General features: G+C 51.7%; 1 protein-coding gene across 3 annotated transcripts in view; it reads right to left on the bottom strand.

The window, feature by feature from the left end:
- TBCD (tubulin folding cofactor D) overlaps window positions 1-20,902 on the bottom strand; it is a 163,258-nt gene that overhangs the window by 25,520 nt on the left and 116,836 nt on the right. For 2 of the 3 annotated variants that reach the window (XM_021680873.2, XM_044921416.1), the window contains 5 exons: window positions 16,383-16,456; window positions 14,606-14,723; window positions 13,020-13,080; window positions 11,723-11,745; window positions 8,799-8,830 (listed from right to left, as the gene is read on the bottom strand). In XM_021680873.2, coding sequence (XP_021536548.2) covers window positions 8,799-8,830; window positions 11,723-11,745; window positions 13,020-13,080; window positions 14,606-14,723; window positions 16,383-16,456 — 308 coding nt within the window. Of the gene's footprint in view, window positions 1-8,798; window positions 8,831-11,722; window positions 11,746-13,019; window positions 13,086-14,605; window positions 14,724-16,382; window positions 16,457-20,902 lie in introns of all 3 variants that reach the window. The other variant, XM_021680875.2, reaches the window with a different exon arrangement.

Genomic DNA, 20,902 nt, shown 5'->3' with positions numbered 1-20,902 from the left:
ATTAAAAAGTTGAAATAAGGGATTAAAATAAATGACCAAAATTGTCATCATATAAAGACTAAGGAGTGCACACTTTGAAAGGGATTTTCAGTGTAGTAAAGGAAACTGAACATATTTAGAAATTATAAAAAATAAAAATTCCAAGAAGCCAATTCAATATTTTTTGCAATTTTTTTCTTATATTAAACTTATTTACTGTTCAGATTTTTAAGGAGTATTCTTTATACATGAATTTTTATTGTCTATGATGATGATGATTGACATAATTTGTACATTACGTATCACTGAAGACCAATGGTTTGGGGTCCCTAAATAAATATACACAGTTCATCAAAAAATCTGGTATTTGTGAAAATATTACATCATTTCAGCTATTACTTTAAAAAAAAAAAGGGGGGGGGCGCCTGGGTGGCTCAGTCGTTAAGCGTCTGCCTTCGGCTCAGGTCATGATCCTAGAGCCCTGGGATCAAGCCCCGCACCGGGCTCCCTGCTCCGCGGGAAGCCTGCTTCTCCCTCTCCCGCTCTCCCTGCTTGTGTTCCTGCTCTCACTCTGTCAAATAAAATCTTTAAAAAAATAAATATTTCTAGGGGCGCCTGGGTGGCTCAGTCGTTGAGCGTCTGCCTTCGGCTCAGGTCATGATCCCAGGGTCCTGGGATCGAGCCCCGCATCGGGCTCCCTGCTCAGCGGGAAGCCTGCTTCTCCTCTCCCCCTGCTTGTGTTCCCTCTCTCGCTGTGTTTCTTTCTGTCAAATAAATTAATAAAATATTAAAAATAAATAAAATAAAGTTAAAAAAAAAAAAAAGATTACCACACCCATGGCAGAAATCGGTCCAGTATAATCAACAGGTTAAAGACACCACCCACCGCAAAGAAAACCACCAAAGTGTGGGATGGAATCCACGATGCTCAAGGGAGGGTGGCCCTGCACCCACCACACTACAGAGAAACATCAGAGAAAAAACTACCGCTGGCATTCTGGTGACCGCCCCTGGGCACCTGGCACGGCCACACCCACCCTCAAGCAGGAAGGAATGGTGATGCTTCCCCCTCGGGCACCCCCCTTTTTAGGGTCTCTCTACTCCCCCCTTTTGGTCCCTCAACTCCTGCCTTGAGCCCAGAAACCAGGCCTCAGCTGGAGCGTGACAGAAGTCAGGCCGCCAGGCTGGGCGCAGGACAAGCACCTCCAGACCCTGGTGCTGACAACAGCTCCCCCCGAGGTCACGGTGTGCTGGGGTGCTTCCTGCCGTCACGCAGGGACCCACGGGCCAGACAGCCGTGCCCTCAAGTGCCGCCGGCCAGAGCGGAGAGCACAGCCGCGCAGTCTGCATGCACCTGGGGTGCCGCAGACCAAAGGTGAGCCGGTCCCCCTCCTCGCAGCTCCTGACTCCCATCACCCATGACCAGGAATGAGGTCCCACCTAGCGCCGGCAGAGACTCCAGCCACCACCCTGCCTTTCTCTCTAACAACGTAACCAACTCCTGGAGATCTCGCCATTGTGAGCAGTCGTGTGGTTCTCCATGCTCTGGATGCAAAACAACTCGTTCCGTAGCTCTCCTGATGGGCTTAATGTTCCCTCCAGCGGTCACCGCACAGGCAATGGCCACATGTGCCTGTGGACGCAGACCACCCATCTGCCCTTACACGGCTCTGCGTGCCAAGCCTCTGCAGCGGCACCCAGGACGGTGGGCAAACTGGGAAGCCTGTGACAGCTCACACGCTGGGGCTGGAGCCGGGGCTGTTAAGCTCTGATTGCAGCCAACCTGAGAGAGAACGCCGTTGTTCTCTCTGGTTAAGGGAACCAGCATCCCCCTGCCTGCTGGGGGAGGCTGAACACCTGTCAGCAACGCGAGGCTCTCTGGGTTTGCACTCACGCGGAATCTCCGTCCATCTGCTCTGGCAAATTTAAGAGATCTGCGCAGCCTGTAAACAATCACCTTTTCATTCACCTCAGTACAAGGATTTCCTCTAACTCTGGTGCCTACTGGCTTTATACATGGTGTATTCCCCCATCCAAAAGTTTTCAGTATTTATGTAGACGAACACACTACTTTCTACTGCTTGTCTCCAGTTATGCTGGGCGGCTATGTGCCAGAAGCCAGAAACAAAACAGAACAGAACCGCAGTCCTCACCAGTAGGAACTATCACAGCAAGTATTAAGATGCGGTGTCCAGATCTGCTTTATAGGGCAGGGAAAACAGACAAGCGGCAAACGATGAGACTTGTTGGAGCGGGAGCACAGATAACACGGGGCTCCACAAGCTATTTCTCTGCGCTTTTGTACAGATTTGAAATTTTCCAAATTAAGATTTTTAGGGACCGATTCTATCCTTCAATGTCTCCTAAAATTTCTCTGAGGCTTTTTAAATTATATTTTTTGTATTTGAGTTTTTAGTTAATCAGAAATTTAGTTCTGTATATATGAAGTGAGGACATGATTTTCTTTTCTTTCACACGGCCCTTGGTGACATCATCATCCCTCAATAAGCCACCTTCCACACCAACGTTGGAAGTACCTCTGTGTCACATATCAAATCTCACTCGTGTCATTACATCGGCATCTACTTCTGATCCTGTCTTCTGCTCTACCTGCCTGTCTGCCCACTCCTAAGAAAATGCCACTCTGCTTTGAGTGGTTTTACAGTATGTTTTAAGGACTGGAAAATCCAAGTCCTCAATATTTTATTTTTTAAGATTTTATTTATTTGAGAGAAAGAGAGAAAGCACGAGCAAGGGGGAGGGACAGAGGAAGAGGGAGAAGCAGGCTCCCCGCTGAGCAGGGAGCCCCCCCCCATGGGGCTCGATCCCAAGACCCTGAGATCATGACCTGAGCCGAAGGCAGATGCTTCACCGATGACCACCCAGGTGCCCCCAAGTCCTCAATATTTTAAAAAATAATTTTCCTGGAGATTTGCCCTGAACATGAACTTTAAATGTATTCTATCAAGTTAAAAAAGGGGGGGGTGAGGCACCTGGGTGGCTCAGTCGGTTAAGCGACTGCCTTCAGCTCAGGTCGTGATCCTGGAGTCCCGGGATCGAGTCCCGCATCGGGCTCCCTGCTCAGCGGGGGGTCTGGTTCTCCCTCTAACCCTTCCCCTCTCATGCTCTCTGTCTCCCATTCTCTCTCTCAGATAAATAAAATCTTAAAAAAAAAATAATAAATAAATAATAAATAAATAAATAAATACATAAATAAATAAATAAATAAATAAAGGCAGGGGGTGCCTGGCTGGCTCAGTTGGAACAGCGTGTGACTCTCGATCTCAGGGCTGAGTTCAAGCCCCATGATGGGTGTAAAGATTATTTAAAAATAAACACAGGACTTTGTAACTCCCTGTGAGTCTACAATCATTTCAAAATAAAAAGCTAAAAAAAAGTTACAGACTAGATCATTCAGATCAACCCATCAGCTAAGTAAGACAACATTTTAAAAAAGCTGGACAAAAGTAAACTGTGTGTGCTTAAGTCAGTGGGGAGCTGCCAAGGAAATGGAGAGCCACAGAGACTGGGGGCCACAGCCCTGAGCTGGGCCACTTCTGCCAGAGTGGCTATGGTGACTCCAGAGAAGGCACACACTCGAAAACCCAGGAGGACGCCACGAGCCTCTACAGGCAACTGGGACAGAACGTGGAGTCCAGAGCACCTCATGGGCCTTGAAGCCAAAGGGCCACATCCTAGACAAACCTAGACGCAGGTCAGCTGGCTCCAGCCGGCACAGAACCGCTCAAGCCTGACAGGGATGGAGGCACCCCAGGCTGCTCGCACCCCTGGCCTCCAGCCAGAAGCCAACGGAAAGACCCTCTGGGGGAGGAAGCAGCCCTGAGCCTCAAAGGACTTCTCTAACTCTTCACACCCAGTGTCCAGATCTTTGCAAGCACAACCACACACGCTCTACACAACAACACTATTAGACACAGATTTTAAATGCTTACTTTGCTCAGAAAGGTAAAAGAAATCATTAAAAACTATGACAGTAATACAGAAACTATTAAAAAACAGAGATTCTGAACAGAAAATTACAAGAATTAGGTGACGCATGGGTGGCTCAGTCAGTTGAGTGTCCAACTCTTGATCAAAGCTCAGGTCTTGATCTCAGGGTCGTGAGTTCAAGCCCCATGCTGGGTGTGGAGCCTACTTTAAAATAAATAAATAGACAAACACAAGAATTAGAAATTCAATTGACGGGTTTAATAATAAGACACACCTGAAGAGAGAGCCCGTGACATGGACTATGGGGCACAGACCCCACAGTGAAACGGACAGGCAAGGGGAGGAGGCGGGAGAGGCGGAAGAGACGTGAAGGGTCGAGACGCAGGTCTACCTTGGGAAGCCTGGAGCCCCAGACGCAGTGGGAGAAAAGAAGAGCAAAAGAGTGAAATCTGGAGAAATAATGGCTGAGTTCTTCCAAAAGTGACCCAAACAACCTGCTGACACACGGATTACAGAGACCCTGTCACCCACTTGCTCTCCGTGTGTTGTGTGAGCCATGAAAACCAGACACGAAGTGGCCAGAGAAAATTAACAGGCTGCCTCCAACAGAGCAGCGAGGAATAGGTAAGTTCTCAACAAAACAGGAAAGAAACTGAGAAAACAACACAAAGTTATCTTTAAAGTACCAATCAATCAGTCAATGTGGAACTTAAGTTCTACACCCAGCAACAATGCCCTTTAGGAATGAAGGTGAAAAATGACGTTTTCAGACAAATCAGAGGGCTTATTGCCAGCAGACATGCCCCATGGAAAACTTGAAGAGCATCTGTTCTTCAGGCAAAGGAAAAAGACCCCTTCAGAAGCTCAGAAATGCAGAAAGGAATAGATTCCTTGAACGGCAGGCATGTGGATACATTTAAATGAGTTTCAACTACATGAAACGATAGTTTTGACTGAAAACATGTATGAAATTGGAAGACATGACAAGAATAGCTTGTGTAGGGAGGTCGTGCCTGGGTCCTCATCTCCCACACTAGGAAGCAAATCAGTAACATGTGTTCAAGAAAAATGCTCTGGCTTACTTCCTCCTGGTGACTAAGGGCCCTGGAGGGCCTCACCTTCCTCTGCGCCCCCGTACTGACCCAACAGAGTGCAAGCTAGTGCCCCCACCCAAGAGCAGCAACACCCCCCAGCATGTGCCCCCCCACGATGCCCCCCGAGGCGCATCCCTTGCAGGCAGCCCCCCAGAACAGAGAGCAGGGTGGGAAAGAGGGAGGGGCGGATGGAGAGCACACCCACACAACAGACCACAAGCCACAGCAATCCTCCGGGGTGGTATGAAAACACCAAAACAGCAATAAGGTTGCTTTTTTTTTTTTTCTCCGTCTTTGCACAAAACAAAGCAGTTTCTCTATGTCATCATCACTCCAGCATGGGTAAGTGGTGGGTGTGGCAGGTGCACAAAGAGGGGGGAAGGCCGCCTCTCCTCAAGTCTTTCCAAACACCACCACCAGGAAGCAACTGAGAACAGGCAGTGATTCCGTGCTCCCCCACTTAGCGCGGCTGGGCGGGCCTAGGGGACAGGCCCAGCACCACGTGCTGCCCAGGGCGCGCCACATGGTGCGGGCTCCGGAGTGCACCTCGCCACCATGTGAGGAAGGGCCTGACGGTACACATGTTCCTTCTGCCGGTCATTTCCTGTCTTGAGAAGCCATTTCTCCCAAGCTGCTGACATAGATCTGTGACGGTGGGCGACACGTCCGACAGTGCCCGGCTGCGCGTCCAGCAGCTGCCGTGATAAAAGCTGAAGCAGCTCACCCACTGGCACAGGAAGCTGCGATCACTTATCAGCAAGGCGTAGTATACACAGCAGGATCCCAACTTCACAAGGCATAACTCTCCAAGGAAAGAACAGCTACCTTGATGGAATCCTAATCCACAGGCCACAGCGCGGCAGGAGACCCCGTGGTCAACGGGGACCACGCCTCCAGCAGCCCGCCCTGCGGAGCCGGACTGCGTTGCTCTGGCTGGGAGCTGGAGAGCCTGCACCCACCCCACACAAGCCAAGCCACGAAACCCAGGAACAGTCTACAGATCAGGAGCTGTGGACGGTGTGCAGGGGAGTCTTAATGGCTCTGCACCCGAGCGCAGTGACCAAGTCCTCACCCAAGGGCCACACGCTTATCTTGGCCAAATGGTAGCCCCTCAGCAGTTGCAGCTGTCAGCACATAGAAATCAGTTCTCGTGTCTGGAGTTTATTCTCCGGTGACATCAGTCGAACTCATGGGAATGGAGAGAAGCTCCTGCAGGCCAGGCAGGAGGCAGACCCTGCCTATCAGCCAAGGGCTGCGGGGTCGTGGGCCTTCTCCCTGTGCACGACCATTTGGTGGTGCACGCCGAGCAAGGCTCACTCAGCGCTTCGGGAACTTGGTCACCAGCAGCCCATCTGTAAGGCAGGTGAGGCCCCTCAGGGCAACTGGAGTCAGTGAGGACACAGCCCTCTAGGTACTCGAGACAGACCATCTTCATTAGCAACGGACTTAGAAACTCAAGTCAGGCTCTCCTCCGGGCACTGTCGTGGAACAGTCTACAACATGTCTGTGCTTCCTTCCTTGCATCCCGAAAGAGAAACACTGAAAATAAAACAACTTACTTGGAAGAAGTCTTAGGGAAACCTGAGCCCTGTAACAAACCGCTGGGGATCTGAGGGGAGCCCGCCGGCCTCATCTAGGGTTGAGAGTCTGGGCGCCACTTTTACAACAGACTCAGATCTGCAAGGAGCTCTGTTCAGCTTTCCTGCTGCCACTGCCTATCTGAGCCCCTCCCTCCGCACCCCAGCATCGACTTTGCCCTTCGCTGCTCCCCTGCTGTGTTTCCTCAGCGAGTGGCTTCGTCCTTCTTTCTCAAGGACCAGCACCGACACGGTGTGCGGCTGTGGCGCACTCTGGTTTTCTCGGCTACGGTCATCGCCTCTCGCTGTTATGCTGCTCCTCCCCTGCATGCTACACAGGTGAGGGTGTGTGCACGCCGCCCCTCGGGCCGCGCGGCCCAGCTGAGCTTGCCTGTGCCTCTGAGCATGGCCAAGCTGCAGAGGAACAGGGCACAGACTCGTGTGTTGATGATGTTGCTTTTTCAACGGATCCCAGGAGCCCCTGACTTCTTCCCGCTTGCAGGCCAGGCAAGTGCTGTCGTGTATGGTCTGACTCAGATGCAGGGCAATCCTGGGGGCACAGCTCCCTGCCAGGCCACCACACCAGTGCGATCTGAGACCTCTGCTGCGACCGGCTGTGGCCCAAGGTCCTGCCCACACCCCCTCACTGTGCCCTTTGCTCCTCAGGGCCCCCTATGCCTGCCCGCCCACGCCGTACCCCACACACTTCCTGCCCATGGCCCAAGGGACCACCTCGTCCACCAGGAGCCCAGCACCCAGGCTGCTCCTGTGACAGGGATGCGCGCCAGTCCTGCACGAAGGCCCCACTGCCGTCTGGGGCTGCACACGGAGGCCAGAGCAGCACAGACGCTACGCACAGCTCGGCGGGCTGGAGGCCTGCAGACCAGCTCTGAGGTCAGAGTACAGGGAGCACGGGAAGCTCAAAACCCTCTCTGCAGCCACTCAAGGATTTGCACATGGCCGCTGCTCCTTAATAAAACTGAGACTCTCAGGGCGCCTGGGTGGCTCAGTCTTTGGGCGTCTGCCTTCGGCTCGGGTCATGATCCCAGGGTCCTGGGATCGAGCCCCGCATCGGGCTCCCTGCCCGTGGGAGGCCTGTGGGAGGCCTGCTTCTCCCTCCCACACTCCCCCTGCTTCTGTTCCCGCTCTCGCTGGGTCTCTCTGTCAAGTAAATAAAATCTTAAAAAAAAAAACAACAACTGAGAATCCCAAATGAGGACTGAGGCAGAAGTAGGAAACTAGCAGTTCTTTGTGAAGACGAGGATCTGGGGCCAATCAGAGCAGCAAGGCATGCTGCAACCCCCTTCCTGGGCTAGCTGGCCGGGGAGGGGGATACAGGGACAGTTCTGGGGGCGCCAACTGGGTGGGGCAGAGCACATGGGAGGAAGGACACAGACGGAACAGTGAGAACCGGTGCGGTGGATTATTCCAGAAGCAAAGGGACAAGAGTTCCAGGAAGAAAAGGAACCACCAAGCACACATACTGAAGGGTCCGGTCCAGAGTCAGGCTGGGGGACTGCGCAGAGCGCTCAGGGAGCCTGGGAGGGACGCAGGACTGGCGGTGCCCGCCCCTCCCGCACCAGCCCAGCTCCGGCCATGTGCTTACCAGTCCCCACCCTATGGTCACCCCACCAGAGGCCTGCCCTCTGAGACTACAGGCCCTCCCTGACTTCTCCACTCCCTGGTGAGGGGCTCCCCTGAATCCAGGCCTGCCCGCCTGCGCACAGCCAGGTGCCTGACAAACGACCCCCAGACAAGTGGAAGAGTGCTGGGGTGTCTCGTGGATTTAGCTGGGAAGGCTCCAAAAAAGCTAGGCATCGTCTGAGTTCCCCGTGGACATTCAAATGAAATCTGAAGTCTACCCTTTGCTGTACAGTTACACACAGAGTGCACTGAGGAGGGAAAGACGGTGACAGCCCTTCGTGAAGACAAATCACAGCTCCGTTCGCTCACCCTAGCCCAGCCGCCGACCCCGTGGCTGCCAGAATACATCAGAACACACAGGAGCTGAAAGACCCTGCAGTGAGTACGCAGGGGTGGAGGCGGCAGGCGGGCCCTCGGTCGCAGGAGCCACGTGTGCTGCAGCACGCTTCCGGCCCGGAGGACCACGCAGACCACGCAGACCACGCAGCACTGGAGACAGGGAAGCCAACGCCCTTAGGACTTTGTCACGTACAAGCCCATGGCTCAGACCTACCTGCTTGTCTCATGAGTTCTCCTCCGAGACCCCTGAAAATTAATGAAGACACTCAGAGTTAAAATCTTTCTTATACATCACAACATAAAATATCCTAAGTGACAGATATAACTTCGGGCTCCAAAGTTACACAGTGAGATGCTGCTCAGCTGCACTTCCTCCTGCTGGTAATCACTGCCTTTCAATAAAGAAATGGAAGACGTGCTGTGACCATCCTCCAGATGAAGTCATTCTGATTCTCGGGTTTTCCTGGGCACGATAATCCTTATGGCATGAACCGCACCGTACAGTCACATGGCACAGATCCCAAATACTGCTCAACTCTTACTAAGAACAAGGGACACCGGGAAGTTACCACCATCCAGCCCGAGGAAGCAAGCCACTAAGGTCCGCTAGAGAAGAAGCATGGCCCGTTCTGGACACCTAATACCGGACACTGAGCACAGCAAAGTGGCAGATGTGAACATAAGCGCACTCTACAAGAAGACAGAAGTCTGTTTATGAGACTGCGCCTTCTGGCGCAGAGTAACAGGACTGTCTCCCTTCTGCGCTAAGCGATTCAGAAACTGGATGACATCTAGGAAAGGAAGGCTCCCGACATGGAGAACAGAGTCTGGGGCAGGAGGGAAGCAGGCAAGTCAAGGGCGCTCCCAGGCTCAGGGTGGGGAGCCAAGCCCAGGGGCCACCTGCCCGCTGAGTCCAGGAGAAATTTAAACCAAATTTAAAAGCAGCACAGATGTATTTAGAATCTGTAAAATGCTAATGGACACCACCATAAGCCATGGGCTATCAGACAAAGCTATGCGCTAGGGCATTCCGTCGTCCTGGGGTGTCTGCCTGAGGCTCTCTGCCCACTCCGGACCACGGTTTATCAGTCCAGGGGGCTGAAGCATTTCACCAGAAAGAAATGAGCATGCTCTCTACTTGAGGCGGAGCCGCTCCTCTTTGCTGTCAGAATAGGTGGAAAGCCAGCGTGGACGGTGTCAGTGGAACAGTCGAGAGCCCAAGGGGAGCTCCCCAGGTGCTGACCCCTCCTCACCAGCCATCAAGGAAAGCGTGCAGCGGGAGCAGTCACGTCCATGCCCGAAAGCACAGCCACGCCACCCTCCCTCCCTGGGACCACGCTGTGTAGCGGCTGTCCGTGTGCACGCTCAGCTCCACCAGGCACTTCTGGTGAAGTGTCCATTAACCCACACTGGGGAAGAAAGCAGCACCTCTGTAGTCGCTCAGGAGGTGCGTATCGTCTGCAGGGAAACACAAACATCCTGCCCCAACCAGAGTGGAAGGACAGTTGAAGGGGACAACACTGTGGAAGCATCCCAAGACCTCAGACACATCTCTGCACCAACCACGGGGCCCGTGGAGCCACGGAGGGTCCGGACACAGGCCCAGCCACGTCCCACAGGTGCTCACGAGATGCGAATGAGCCCCACTACACACTGGCTCAAGCACAGGGCTGTCCGTGGGGGGATAGCCATTAAGAGAGGCCGCATCTGTGCCACTGAGCCATCGACAGAGCTGTCCAGAAGAGGAGATTCTGAAATAGGACAGGAGCGCAGAAGACCAGCTTTAAATTAACTTAGACCAGCTGCCAAAGCAGCAGAGAACAACGCTAGCTAGCCCCTCACCAGGGGCTCAGGCCAGGACCACTGCTTCTCGGCCCCCTTCCAGGGCTTCTCCTGCTGAGGAACTTCTTTCAGAACTACTCAGGTGACCTGAGGAGGTCTGAGACCCTGGCCAGGGGTAAGAGCAGGCCATGCACTTTCAGGAAGAGACGAAAAGGTGAACACGTCAAGAACAACAGAGAACAGGCCACGTTCCCTACCCTGAACAGTTACATTAAAAAGCCACAAGGAAAAATGAAAAGGTAAGCCCCAGAGTGGGAGAAAATTCTGGGCGATCACATCTATAAAGAGCTCACATCTAGAACATATGGAGTGCTGGCAGCTCAGTGAGGAAACAGACCATGAAATTTTTTTAATAAGCAAAAGATCTGAACAGTCACTTCACGGAAGGAGATAGAAGATGGCCAGTCACACAGGAGAAGATGCCAAGCTCACTAGCCCGCAGGGAGATGCAACTCAGGGCTGTGCTCGCGACCTGTGCACACCCACAGGGGCGGCTCCCGGTGAAGACTGCCCGCCACGTGTGCTGAGGACAGAGAACGCTCCCAAACACTGCTGGTGGAAGCAAAGGGGCGCAGCCCTTCGGACAAGTCTGACGGGGCCTTAAAAATACACCACCACCACCTCCCCCAGGGATTTACCCAAGAAAAGTGGAAACACACATCCAGACCAGGACTTGACTACCAATGTTCACAGCACAAGTATCCCAAGTAGCCAAAAGCTGGAACAACCCAACCCCCACCCCGACCTGGTGGGCAGATAAACACGCCAAGCGCACGGTGATACAAAGACAACACCGTGGTGCACACCACAACAAGGGTGAGCCTCTGAAACCTCACGCTAAGTGAAAGCAGCCAGACCGCAAGGACGTCCCGGTGGGACTCCATCTGCATGAAATTCACAAGGGGCAGCACTACAGAGAAAGAGCTCAGATGGGGCCCCCGGGGCTGGGCTGGGGACCGCTGCAAAGGGCAGGAGGAAAGCGTCAGGGTGACACCAGCTGCTCGGCATGGCGGCTGCAGCCACACGGCCATCTGCAATGACCAGCACCCATCGGACCACACGCTTACAACAAGCAAACTTTATTACAGGACACAGAAACCTCAATAAAGCTTAAAAACACCAACGAGGCTAGTTCGACCTTCACATCTTCTGTGATGCCCCTTCAAAGAAAGTGACACAAGCCAGTTATCCATGGGGGTGACTGGACAGAAGCCCTAACAGGCCAGCCCAATCTTCACTGACAGAGTATTTTTTCTTTAAGACACAAAACAAGAACGTGGGGTTTGTGAAGCTTACCTGTATAACTGACGATCATAAAGCTAAAATGAAGAAGTGAAAGTTAGTTATTTAAATTAACTGATTTTTTAAAACCACACAGTAGATAAAGAACATTACTGAGCACTGGACAGGAGTGATGAGGACACAGCAGGAACAAGCGTTTCTCAGGCTGGGCGTCCTCACAGAGCTGACAGCTGGGTCCTCATGACAGAGCCCACTCTACTCCCAGCAAGCACCTCATGACACCTGCTTTCTGGTGCCCCCACTTGGAAGGGGAAATCAAGGCACAGAGAGGGGAGCCAGGACTGACCTGTGTCCTGGTTCCAAGGTCCCCAGACAGCCTCTTGGGCAGCCGGGACCACCAGCACCCCTCTCCCCAAGATGGCACTGAGCTTGGCTAATGCCTTCTTCGTGTCCCACAGAAACTCAAGGGGGGCAGGCTCTGCTGATTCCTGAACTCCACAAAGAACCCCTAGCTTGGGGATGCCCCGCCTGGCTGCCGAGTCTCCACGCTGCACCCCTCTCAGCACCACCCTCATACACACCACCGCACAGCACTCCCACACCCCACTGAATGGATTTGCCAAAATCATAGCCAGTAGCATACACAGGATGAGGATCTGATGTCAACATGGTGTTATACCTACAGAGATAAATCTTAAAGAATATAGAACTCTATTCGGAACAACAAATATTCAACCCATCTAAATCCTCACGAGTGACTTTGATGTTATCCGGTAACATTAGGCCTGTAATTCACACTTCACTTCTGAATCGCAGAGATTTGGAAAATCTCAAAAACCCACAAAAATGGACGTACTTCCCCCCCAACTCTAAGATGTGCAAACACAGAGTCTGGGTATAATTTCAGACGGCAGTCCCACTGTGGAGGCACAGGTGGGAGTCAGAGCCATCATGCTCATTCTATGTGCCGCCTCCACAGAACAGGCCACGTCCATAACAGAGGTGTGGAACGCGCCCGAGTCGCTGAGCTCCCAGGGAACAAGTGTAGCCAGGCAGCACAGAAAGATGAGCACCAGACAGGAGAGACCGTGTCACCTGCCCGGGCCCCAATCAGTGGCAGGAGGAGAGCGCGTGTACCTCCCATCCCAGACGAGCCACCAATGAGGCCAAAGAAGAGACCTGCTTCTGAGCAATGGGCCCCAGGACTGGTCTCAGCAGGACCTGTCCTGTCATCAGACTCTGGGGCTTCGATCAGGGCTAAGGAGAGGGGAAAGAGCTTGTAAGGGCAGAGGACAGCTCCAGGCACCAGGAGACCTGGAGAATGGGACCCTCCCAGGGGCCGCACACAAACCTGCTGGTGAATCTGCTTCAGGCCCTGCACTGCCGCTTCATCCAGGTAGTCTGCGACGGGCCTGCATGGGTTCAAACACAACAGCTGAGATCCTGAGGACAGCAAGCACTAAAGGAGCCTGGGGCTCAGAAAGGTCTGCACTTTGTTCAGGTGCCCAACCAGCTTCCCCAAACACCTGTAGAGGGTAATCCCCGAAAGCAGCATCTACTCAAAGAGGGAGGTGTATGGACCTTCCTGTAAAGCCATGACCCATGCAGCAGCTTGCTGACAATGGACACAGCCCTGGGATGGAGACAGAAAGGGCCCTGCTGGAGAGCCGAGACCCCCAGGACCCCAGAGCAGCCAATACGACTGTGTGAGAAAAGAGACAAGACGCCCCAATGCTGAGCTGAGGGCCTGTGACCAGACAAGAGCTCACACAGCGGCTTCATGCTGCCAAGGCACAGTTGGCCCTCAGCCTGCATCCAAGAACCTGGATCTCGGGACGCTTCCCATGCTTTCCCAACTGTGAATGGGGATTCTCTGTGCCTAAGACTGTTGGTACAAACCAGGTGCCTTATGCTGACATCTGTTTTCCTTCTGGGAGTCTGGGATGTGGGTCCAGGCAGAGGCTACCCCATCCCAGCCCCCAAGAAAACCCCAGTGCTGGTCTCTCTGACTTGCCCCGGTGAACACTTTCCCAGGTTGTCACGCCCTGGTGCATCCCATGCCACTGTACTGGGCAGGACTCGGGTCTCGCCGGGTCTCTGCTCAACCACAGAGAGCACTGCCATCAACACCAAGTCCTCGGCCTGGCCCACAGGTGCCATTTCACCCCCGTGTGGATGTCCTTAAAGCTGCACGACAGTGTACATCTAGGCCATGGGGCGCAAGGGGTGAACCAGATCAAAGCTCCTGGGCTTGTCGCCAGAACCCTGCCTCACATGGCCCCCGGGGAATCATCCAGAGTGATCTGATGGGATTAAAACACAGTGTTCCTCAAACTGCAATCCAAAATCCAGGTTGCAGACACTGTGGTGTGTTGTGAGCTTTTCCTTTTGTGGAAAAGTCGGCTGGAAAGAGAAGTAGAAACCCCAATGGTACCCTACAAACGTACAACACATGGCACATATGGAGCTGCTCCGAATGCCCCTGTGCTCCCCCACTGTTTGTTAGAGCTCTGCCAGCTAGAAAAGTTCTCAGTGGAAATGTTACCATTTATATTCTCTGGTATTCTAAATTATGAAAAGTAATAATGAGCAAAGAATACTGAGTATACGGCCCACTCACTACCCTCTCTGAAAACATGTCTTGCTTTTATAACCTAACTCGAGACCCAGAAAGACAAGGGAACGTAAAAAAACAGCCACACCTAAGGCCATCAGTGGCCCCAGCCGGCCAGGAGCTCGCAGGCTCCTGCTGGAGAGGTGGCAGTCCATCAACGGACACGGCTCGTGAGAGGAGAGAGAACGCTGAAAAACTTCGTCAAATAAAACACAGGAATCTGACGACCAGTGACACCGTCACAAGTAAACAAACATGAAGGTGGACGGGGGTCCCCAGCTCGCAACTGCAGTGGTTCCACGGGACCGTGGTGCTTCTCCTACCTGTCCTCTTGTACCGAGAGTCTGTACAGGCCGCGGGCGACCTCCGCACAGGCAAGCACAGCTCCGTGCCGCGTGTGCAGGTCCAGACTCTGCGTCATCGACAGCAGATGTGGGAGAACTGCAAAGGACAGGGGCCAGATGACACATCAGTGAGTGCGCAGAGGATAATGTGTCAGACTCACAGACTCGGGATCCGAAGGGGAGACATACCCATGGAACATGACCTCTGTAAGGGCCACGAGCGCAATACCTGGGACTTAACCCAAGTCAACAGGCCAAACCCTCCTCGGCACCCAGAGAAGTGAGCGAAATGGGGGAGGGGAGCTTCCCAATCCTCAGGTCCCCGAGACACAGGGCAGGGACACAGAGTGGAGAGAGAGAACTGGGTCTTTGCTGTGGCTGAATGGCTGGCAGAGGCTCTGCCTTGAGCACAGAGCAGGATGGAGGCCGAGCAGCAGGACCCTACAGTTGTGCGTGATGCGCCTCAGTGTGGGAGCCCGCTGCCCCTGCTCAGAGCAAAGGACACTTCTACGACTTTGGTGCTCTGGCGACAGAAAGCAAAGTCACAAAACCCTCGCGGGCTGGTGGAGTGCAGACAGGAGCCATGTCCACACCAGCTCTCCCCCACCAACCTGGGAAATCCCATCCCTCTGAGCTTCCACTTCCCTGAACACGCAAATGCAGTACTGCAGGGGCTGTAGAAGCAGACGGCGTCCAAGCCAGAGGCACCCCACACAGGCGCTCAAACATGGCAGCTAGCAGCGGTCAGTGTTCAAGAACTGGGGAAATCCCTCATCCTGTTAATGCTCTCCTACCGGAAAGAAAGGACAAGGTGGAGCGCCCCTTCATTCAGGCCATGACGATTATCAATTATAGGTAAATAAGAGACTCCTGACATCGCGTCTCACAAACAGACCGTGAAGGTGAAGGCCTTTAGGAACTAACGGCCCAGAGTGTGTGAGAGGCACACATAAGTAAAATCGGTGACTCCAAATGAAGAGCCACAATGTGACCACTAGTTACCCTATAAAAGTCAGGGAGAATAAGCATAATTTAAAGAAATTTGAGTATGGGGCGCCTGGGTGGCTCAGTTGGTTAAGCGTCTGCCTTCGGCTCGGGTCATGATCCCAGGGTCCTGGGATCGAGCCCCACATTGGGCTCCCTGCTCCGCGGGAAGCCTGCTTCTCCCTCTCCCACTCCCCCTGCTTGTGTTCCTGCTCTCGCTATCTCTCTCTCTGTCAAATAAATAAATAAAATCTTTAAAAAAAGAAATTTGAGTATGGTTCCCTATATTGAAATCAGATGTTTGTTTATTCTGGAATATGGGTTCTTTCCTTAATGATAATGGGTGTGGTCCCTTTGGACCTGGCAGTTCTCCTCTCCTATTCCCTCAGCCAGGAGCTGCCAGAAAGCAGCTCATTTTTTAATTTATTAGATTGTGAATTACTTCATTAAAAAAAAAAAAAGCTACTTCTGAAATACACGAGACACACAACGGAAGCCATCAGCTCCCTGCGGTAATCGGTGCCTGCACCCAGGGCACACACACACACCGCAATGTTCATGGCGTCTGGTTGTGTTCTGTCCCCTGACCAAGCGCAGACCAGCTCTTCATTCACGTGCTTCTCAGCGAGAGAGAAACACAAGGTCACTCTCAACCCTCCAGGCCTGGACCCCAGCACAGCGGCCTGTCCTCGCCCTGTGCTGTGTGCATGGCGGATGCGCAGGTGCACACGCGTGTGCGTGTGTTGCCAGCAGGACGGCGGAACACACCCACCGTGAGCGGCGCTGTACTCAGGAGCTTGCTGGGCCAGGTTATGCAGAGCCTTCGCAGACAGCTCCCTGATGACTCTGGGGGAGGGATGAAGACAACCGTCAGTTCCTTCCTTCTGATGATTCAAACTTTATTCCACTCATGAAGAGAGAGGACAGACAGAACACAGGAGTGCCAACTGCCCACTGACTCAGAACCACCAATAAAAACAAACAAATAAGCACCTGTGATTGTAACACAAGAACAAGCAAACTGACCAAACGGAGGGCCTGAGCCAGGCCTGCAAGGGGCACAGCCTCCCTCTCTGGGTGCCACGTGGCAGTGTGTCTCCAACCTCCCACGCCCCAAGGGATTCAGGAGACGGGCGCACTGGGCAGAGCCACGTGGAACCCTCACTGTGAGGACCACAGGGTTGCACAGGAGGAACGTCGTAGGGCTAAGGCACAAATCGCATCAGTACAGATACTTCCGATGAAAACACATCAGACACGTTCTCAACACATCAAACTACAGAAGGAAGCCCCAGGGCTGGGGAGTGAGGGCCTGAGGCCCTCCTGAGCCTGCTGGGGCCAGACGGCGCTGACCAGACCCAGCTTCCCCAACCTCACCCTAGCCGCCAGGCACTAGACGCCAGGAGGGCACAGCGGTGGAGACCAGTCATCACTGCAACAACAATGCTTTGGGTGATGACAACAGAACAACACAGAAACAGGATAAGAACATCAGGGTGGAAACAAACATGCAGAAGAGGGCTATCTGTATTTTGACGATTAAACATCCAAAATACATCAGCACTGAGTGAACACAGAAACGTGAAAACAGGATGTCCCCTGTACCAGGCAGGACCACGTCCCAGCCCTCCTGGGCCCCCAGGTCCTGCTTAGGGGGTCCACTTCTGACAGCAAACCACGAGTTCTTGGAGGCAGGGATGTCTCAGGCACCAAGAGCCTCAACACCACACATCCACGACCACCATGCCCAACACTAATCACTTGGTCACTAACACCAGTCAAACCCAGCACTGCAACCCCACAGCCTCCATAAGTATTTGGTCAACATTCAGGAAGCTGTTTCCGAAGAATGAGTGATTAAAGGGTCACAAAGCAGAGAACCATTTATTTCAGCAGGAAAAAGTCCCAAGGAGGCAAAGGGGGTGGCCACTCCAACAAGCACACTTACCTGCATCTTTCCCAATTAGTGCCACTTTGAGCATAAGCTTTCTCTACTTAAAACCGTTATATTTATCACCTAGACAGAAGACCTAAGACTATAAACTCTGAAAAGAAAAGAGAAGAGAAAAGCTTCATGATGTTAGATCTGGTGACGACTTCTTGGATATGACATCGAAAGCACAGACAACAAGAGTAAAAATGGATAAACTGATGATAGATAAATCTGCATTAAAATTTATAACTTCTGCTTATCAGAGGACACAGTCAACAGAGTGATAAGGCAACCTACAGGATGGGAGAAAATACTTGCAAATTAGGTATCTGATAATTGATTAATATAAGAATGTATGAAAAACCTCTACAACTCAACAACAAAAAACAAGTAACTGGATTAAAAAATGGGCAAAGGACTTGAGACGTTTCTCCAAAGATGATAGGCAAATAGCCAACTAAAGATGCTCGACGTCAATAATCATCAGGGAAATGCAAATCAAAACCACGAGGTGCCACCTCACATCCAGTAAGATCGCCACCATTGGGAAAAGAGAAGTCAAGGAACAGTGAGGATAGGGAGGGAAGGAATGTAAGATGGTGGCTATTATGAAAACCAGTACGGTTCTGGGGGCTCCTCAAAACTTTAAAAATAGAATTACCGTATGACCCAGTAATTCCACTTCTGGGTATTTACCCAAAAGAGCTGAAAGTGGGGTATTGAAGAGATATGTGCACACCTGCATTCACAGCAGCAATATTCACAACAGTCAAGAGATGGAAGTAACCCCAGGGTCCACCAACAGATGAACGGGTGAAGAAAATGTGGTCTATACACACAATGGAGTGTCACTCAGCCTTAAAACGGAAGGAAATCCCGTCACCTGCTACAACATGGATGAACGTTAAGGAGATTATGCTCGTTGAAATCAGCCAGTCACAAAAGGACAAACACTGTATCATTCCACTTACATCAGGACCCTGGAGGAACTAAATTCTTAGGGACAGAAAGTAGGATGATGGGTGCCAGGGGCTAAGGGAGGAGGTGAGGAGGACGAGTCCCTGTTCAGTGGGGACAGAGTTTCAGTTTTTCAAGATGAAGAAGTTCTGGAGATGAATGGTAGTAATGTGTGCACAACAAGGCAAATGTACGTAACACCACTGAACTGTACACAAAAAGTGGTTAAGATGATAATAGATATATGTGTATTTTCCCATAATTAAAAAAATTTAAAGTTATGTTTATCTTGATATGTAAATTATTTTGGGTGTCAGAAAACTTCCAAAAAGAAACCCAAGAGAATGGACCAATACCTCTTAAAAGTGACACTATTTAAGGTAAAACAGAATCCCTCTATGAGTCAAGGCACACTACACAACAGTGTTTGTGAAGAATTCTGCAAGGGGCTCCCCATTTTCCATGAGCAAGCCATGTGCTAACCAGAGAACTAGGAAGTCCCATTTGTGAACTTCCTTTTTTTAATTTTTTTATTTTTTTAAGATTTTATTTAGAAGTGCCTGGGTGGCTCAGATGGTTAAGCATCTGCCTTCGGCTCAGGTCATGATCTCCAGGTCCTGGGGTCGAGCCCCGCATCGGGCTCCTTGCTCAGCACGGAGTCTGCTTCTCCCTCTCCCTCTGCCGCTCCCCACTGCTCCTGCTGTCTCTCTCTCTCTCTGTATCTCTTGGTCTCAAACGAATAAATTTTTTAAAAATTTCTTTAAAAAATAAAAAGATCTTATTTGTCAGAGAAAGAGAGAGAGTGCGTGCGCACAAGCAGGGGGGAGTAGCAGAGGGAGAAGCAGGCTCCCTGCTGAGCAAGGAGCCCGATGTGGGGCTCGATCCCAGGACGCTGGGATCTTTTTTTTTTTTTTTTTTTAAGATTTATTCATTTATTTGACAGAGAGAGACACAGCGAGAGAGGGAACACAAGCAGGGGGAGTGGGAGAGGGAGAAGCAGGCCTCCCGCTGAGCAGGGAGCCCGATGCGGGGCTCAATCCCAGGACCCTGGGATCTTGACCTGAGCCGAAGGCAGACGCTTAACCGACTGAGCCACCCAGGTGCCCCTATTTGTGAACTTCTAGCTGCTATCTCCTCACTGACAGAATCCAGGCCAAAGATAGACAGATGCAGAAACATCTCCACCTCTAAAGAATCATAAAATGTCAAGGCCACATCATGCTTTATAAAGCCCAATGTGCTAGAAAGTGTTAGCTGATGTTACCCTGAGGGTCTCCAAACCTGAAAGAAAGTAGAACCAGACAACATTCCCCTCTATGCTGTGGCTCACATACACTGAACACTGTCAGGTTTTCAGAGCTTATTCTAAAAAAGAAAATGTCCACAAAGAATCTTTTTTAAATTAAATTAACAAAAGCCATGAGAAAATATAGAAAACAAACAGCAAGATGACAGGCAGAAAGTGAACCATGCTGATGATTATATTAAACGTGCACAGACTAAGGGCCTCACACAAAAGGCAGACTTTGTCAGAATGGATATAAAAAGTAAGACCCTATAAAACACACACAGGCTGAGAGCAAAGGGCAGCAGGCGGGGAGCTGCTCCAAGGGCTCCATCTGGGCCTCTTTTGGTAAGGCCCCAAGCTAAGAATGGTTTTTACATCCTAAAAGGTCATGTAAAGAAAAAACAGTAAAATATATGGAACAGAGACCTAAAATATTTACTGTCTGGCCCTTTAAAGAAAGTATGCCGACCCTTATGCTTTAATTTTATCAAATCGCACTTTAAGACAAAAAATCTAACATGAAACAGAGAAGGACGTGTCATGATGATAAAGGGCCAATCTGCTGGGAAGACACAAATGATAAATGTAAATGCACCTAACGAGAGAGGCCCAGAACTGAAGGAAGTGAGCGTTCTGACACATCAGCTGGAGAGTTCAACAGCTCAGGAGTTTATCTAACACCACGGGTAATAATACATGGACAGCTCTGGTCTTAAATACCCTACTGACTGATAGGCTAATTAACTGATTCATCACAGGCTCAGTGCATGGGCTCTCTGTCCTAATTACAAGAATCTCTGCAGTTATGCGTCAAGTGTCAGACACCAGCACAACTCTCAGGAAGGTCCCCGGCAAGGAAACCGCCAGAGAGGCCTCCCGGCGGGCGGGCCATACCCACGCAAGCGGCACCCAGAGGTGCTCCTGTTGCCAGAGGCGCCCGCTCCCGGGGAGAGCCCTGCGCTCCTGCACGTGAGGGAGACACGCCGGATGCCTCGCCACCCACGGCACGGTCCTGGCAGAAGCTGGAACACGTTCCCCAGTAGATCAGAAAGAACTCTCTGCAAGTGACACCCACCCTGAAGCCGGGGTTCTGGACGTACGACCCATCTAGCTA

This window comes from Neomonachus schauinslandi, chromosome 15, assembly GCF_002201575.2.
Source record: "Neomonachus schauinslandi chromosome 15, ASM220157v2, whole genome shotgun sequence".
In the NCBI taxonomy this organism is placed as follows: Eukaryota; Metazoa; Chordata; class Mammalia; order Carnivora; family Phocidae; genus Neomonachus; species Neomonachus schauinslandi.
The sequence above is the reverse complement of the archived record's forward strand: the minus strand, read 5'-3'. Positions and strand labels throughout refer to the sequence as shown.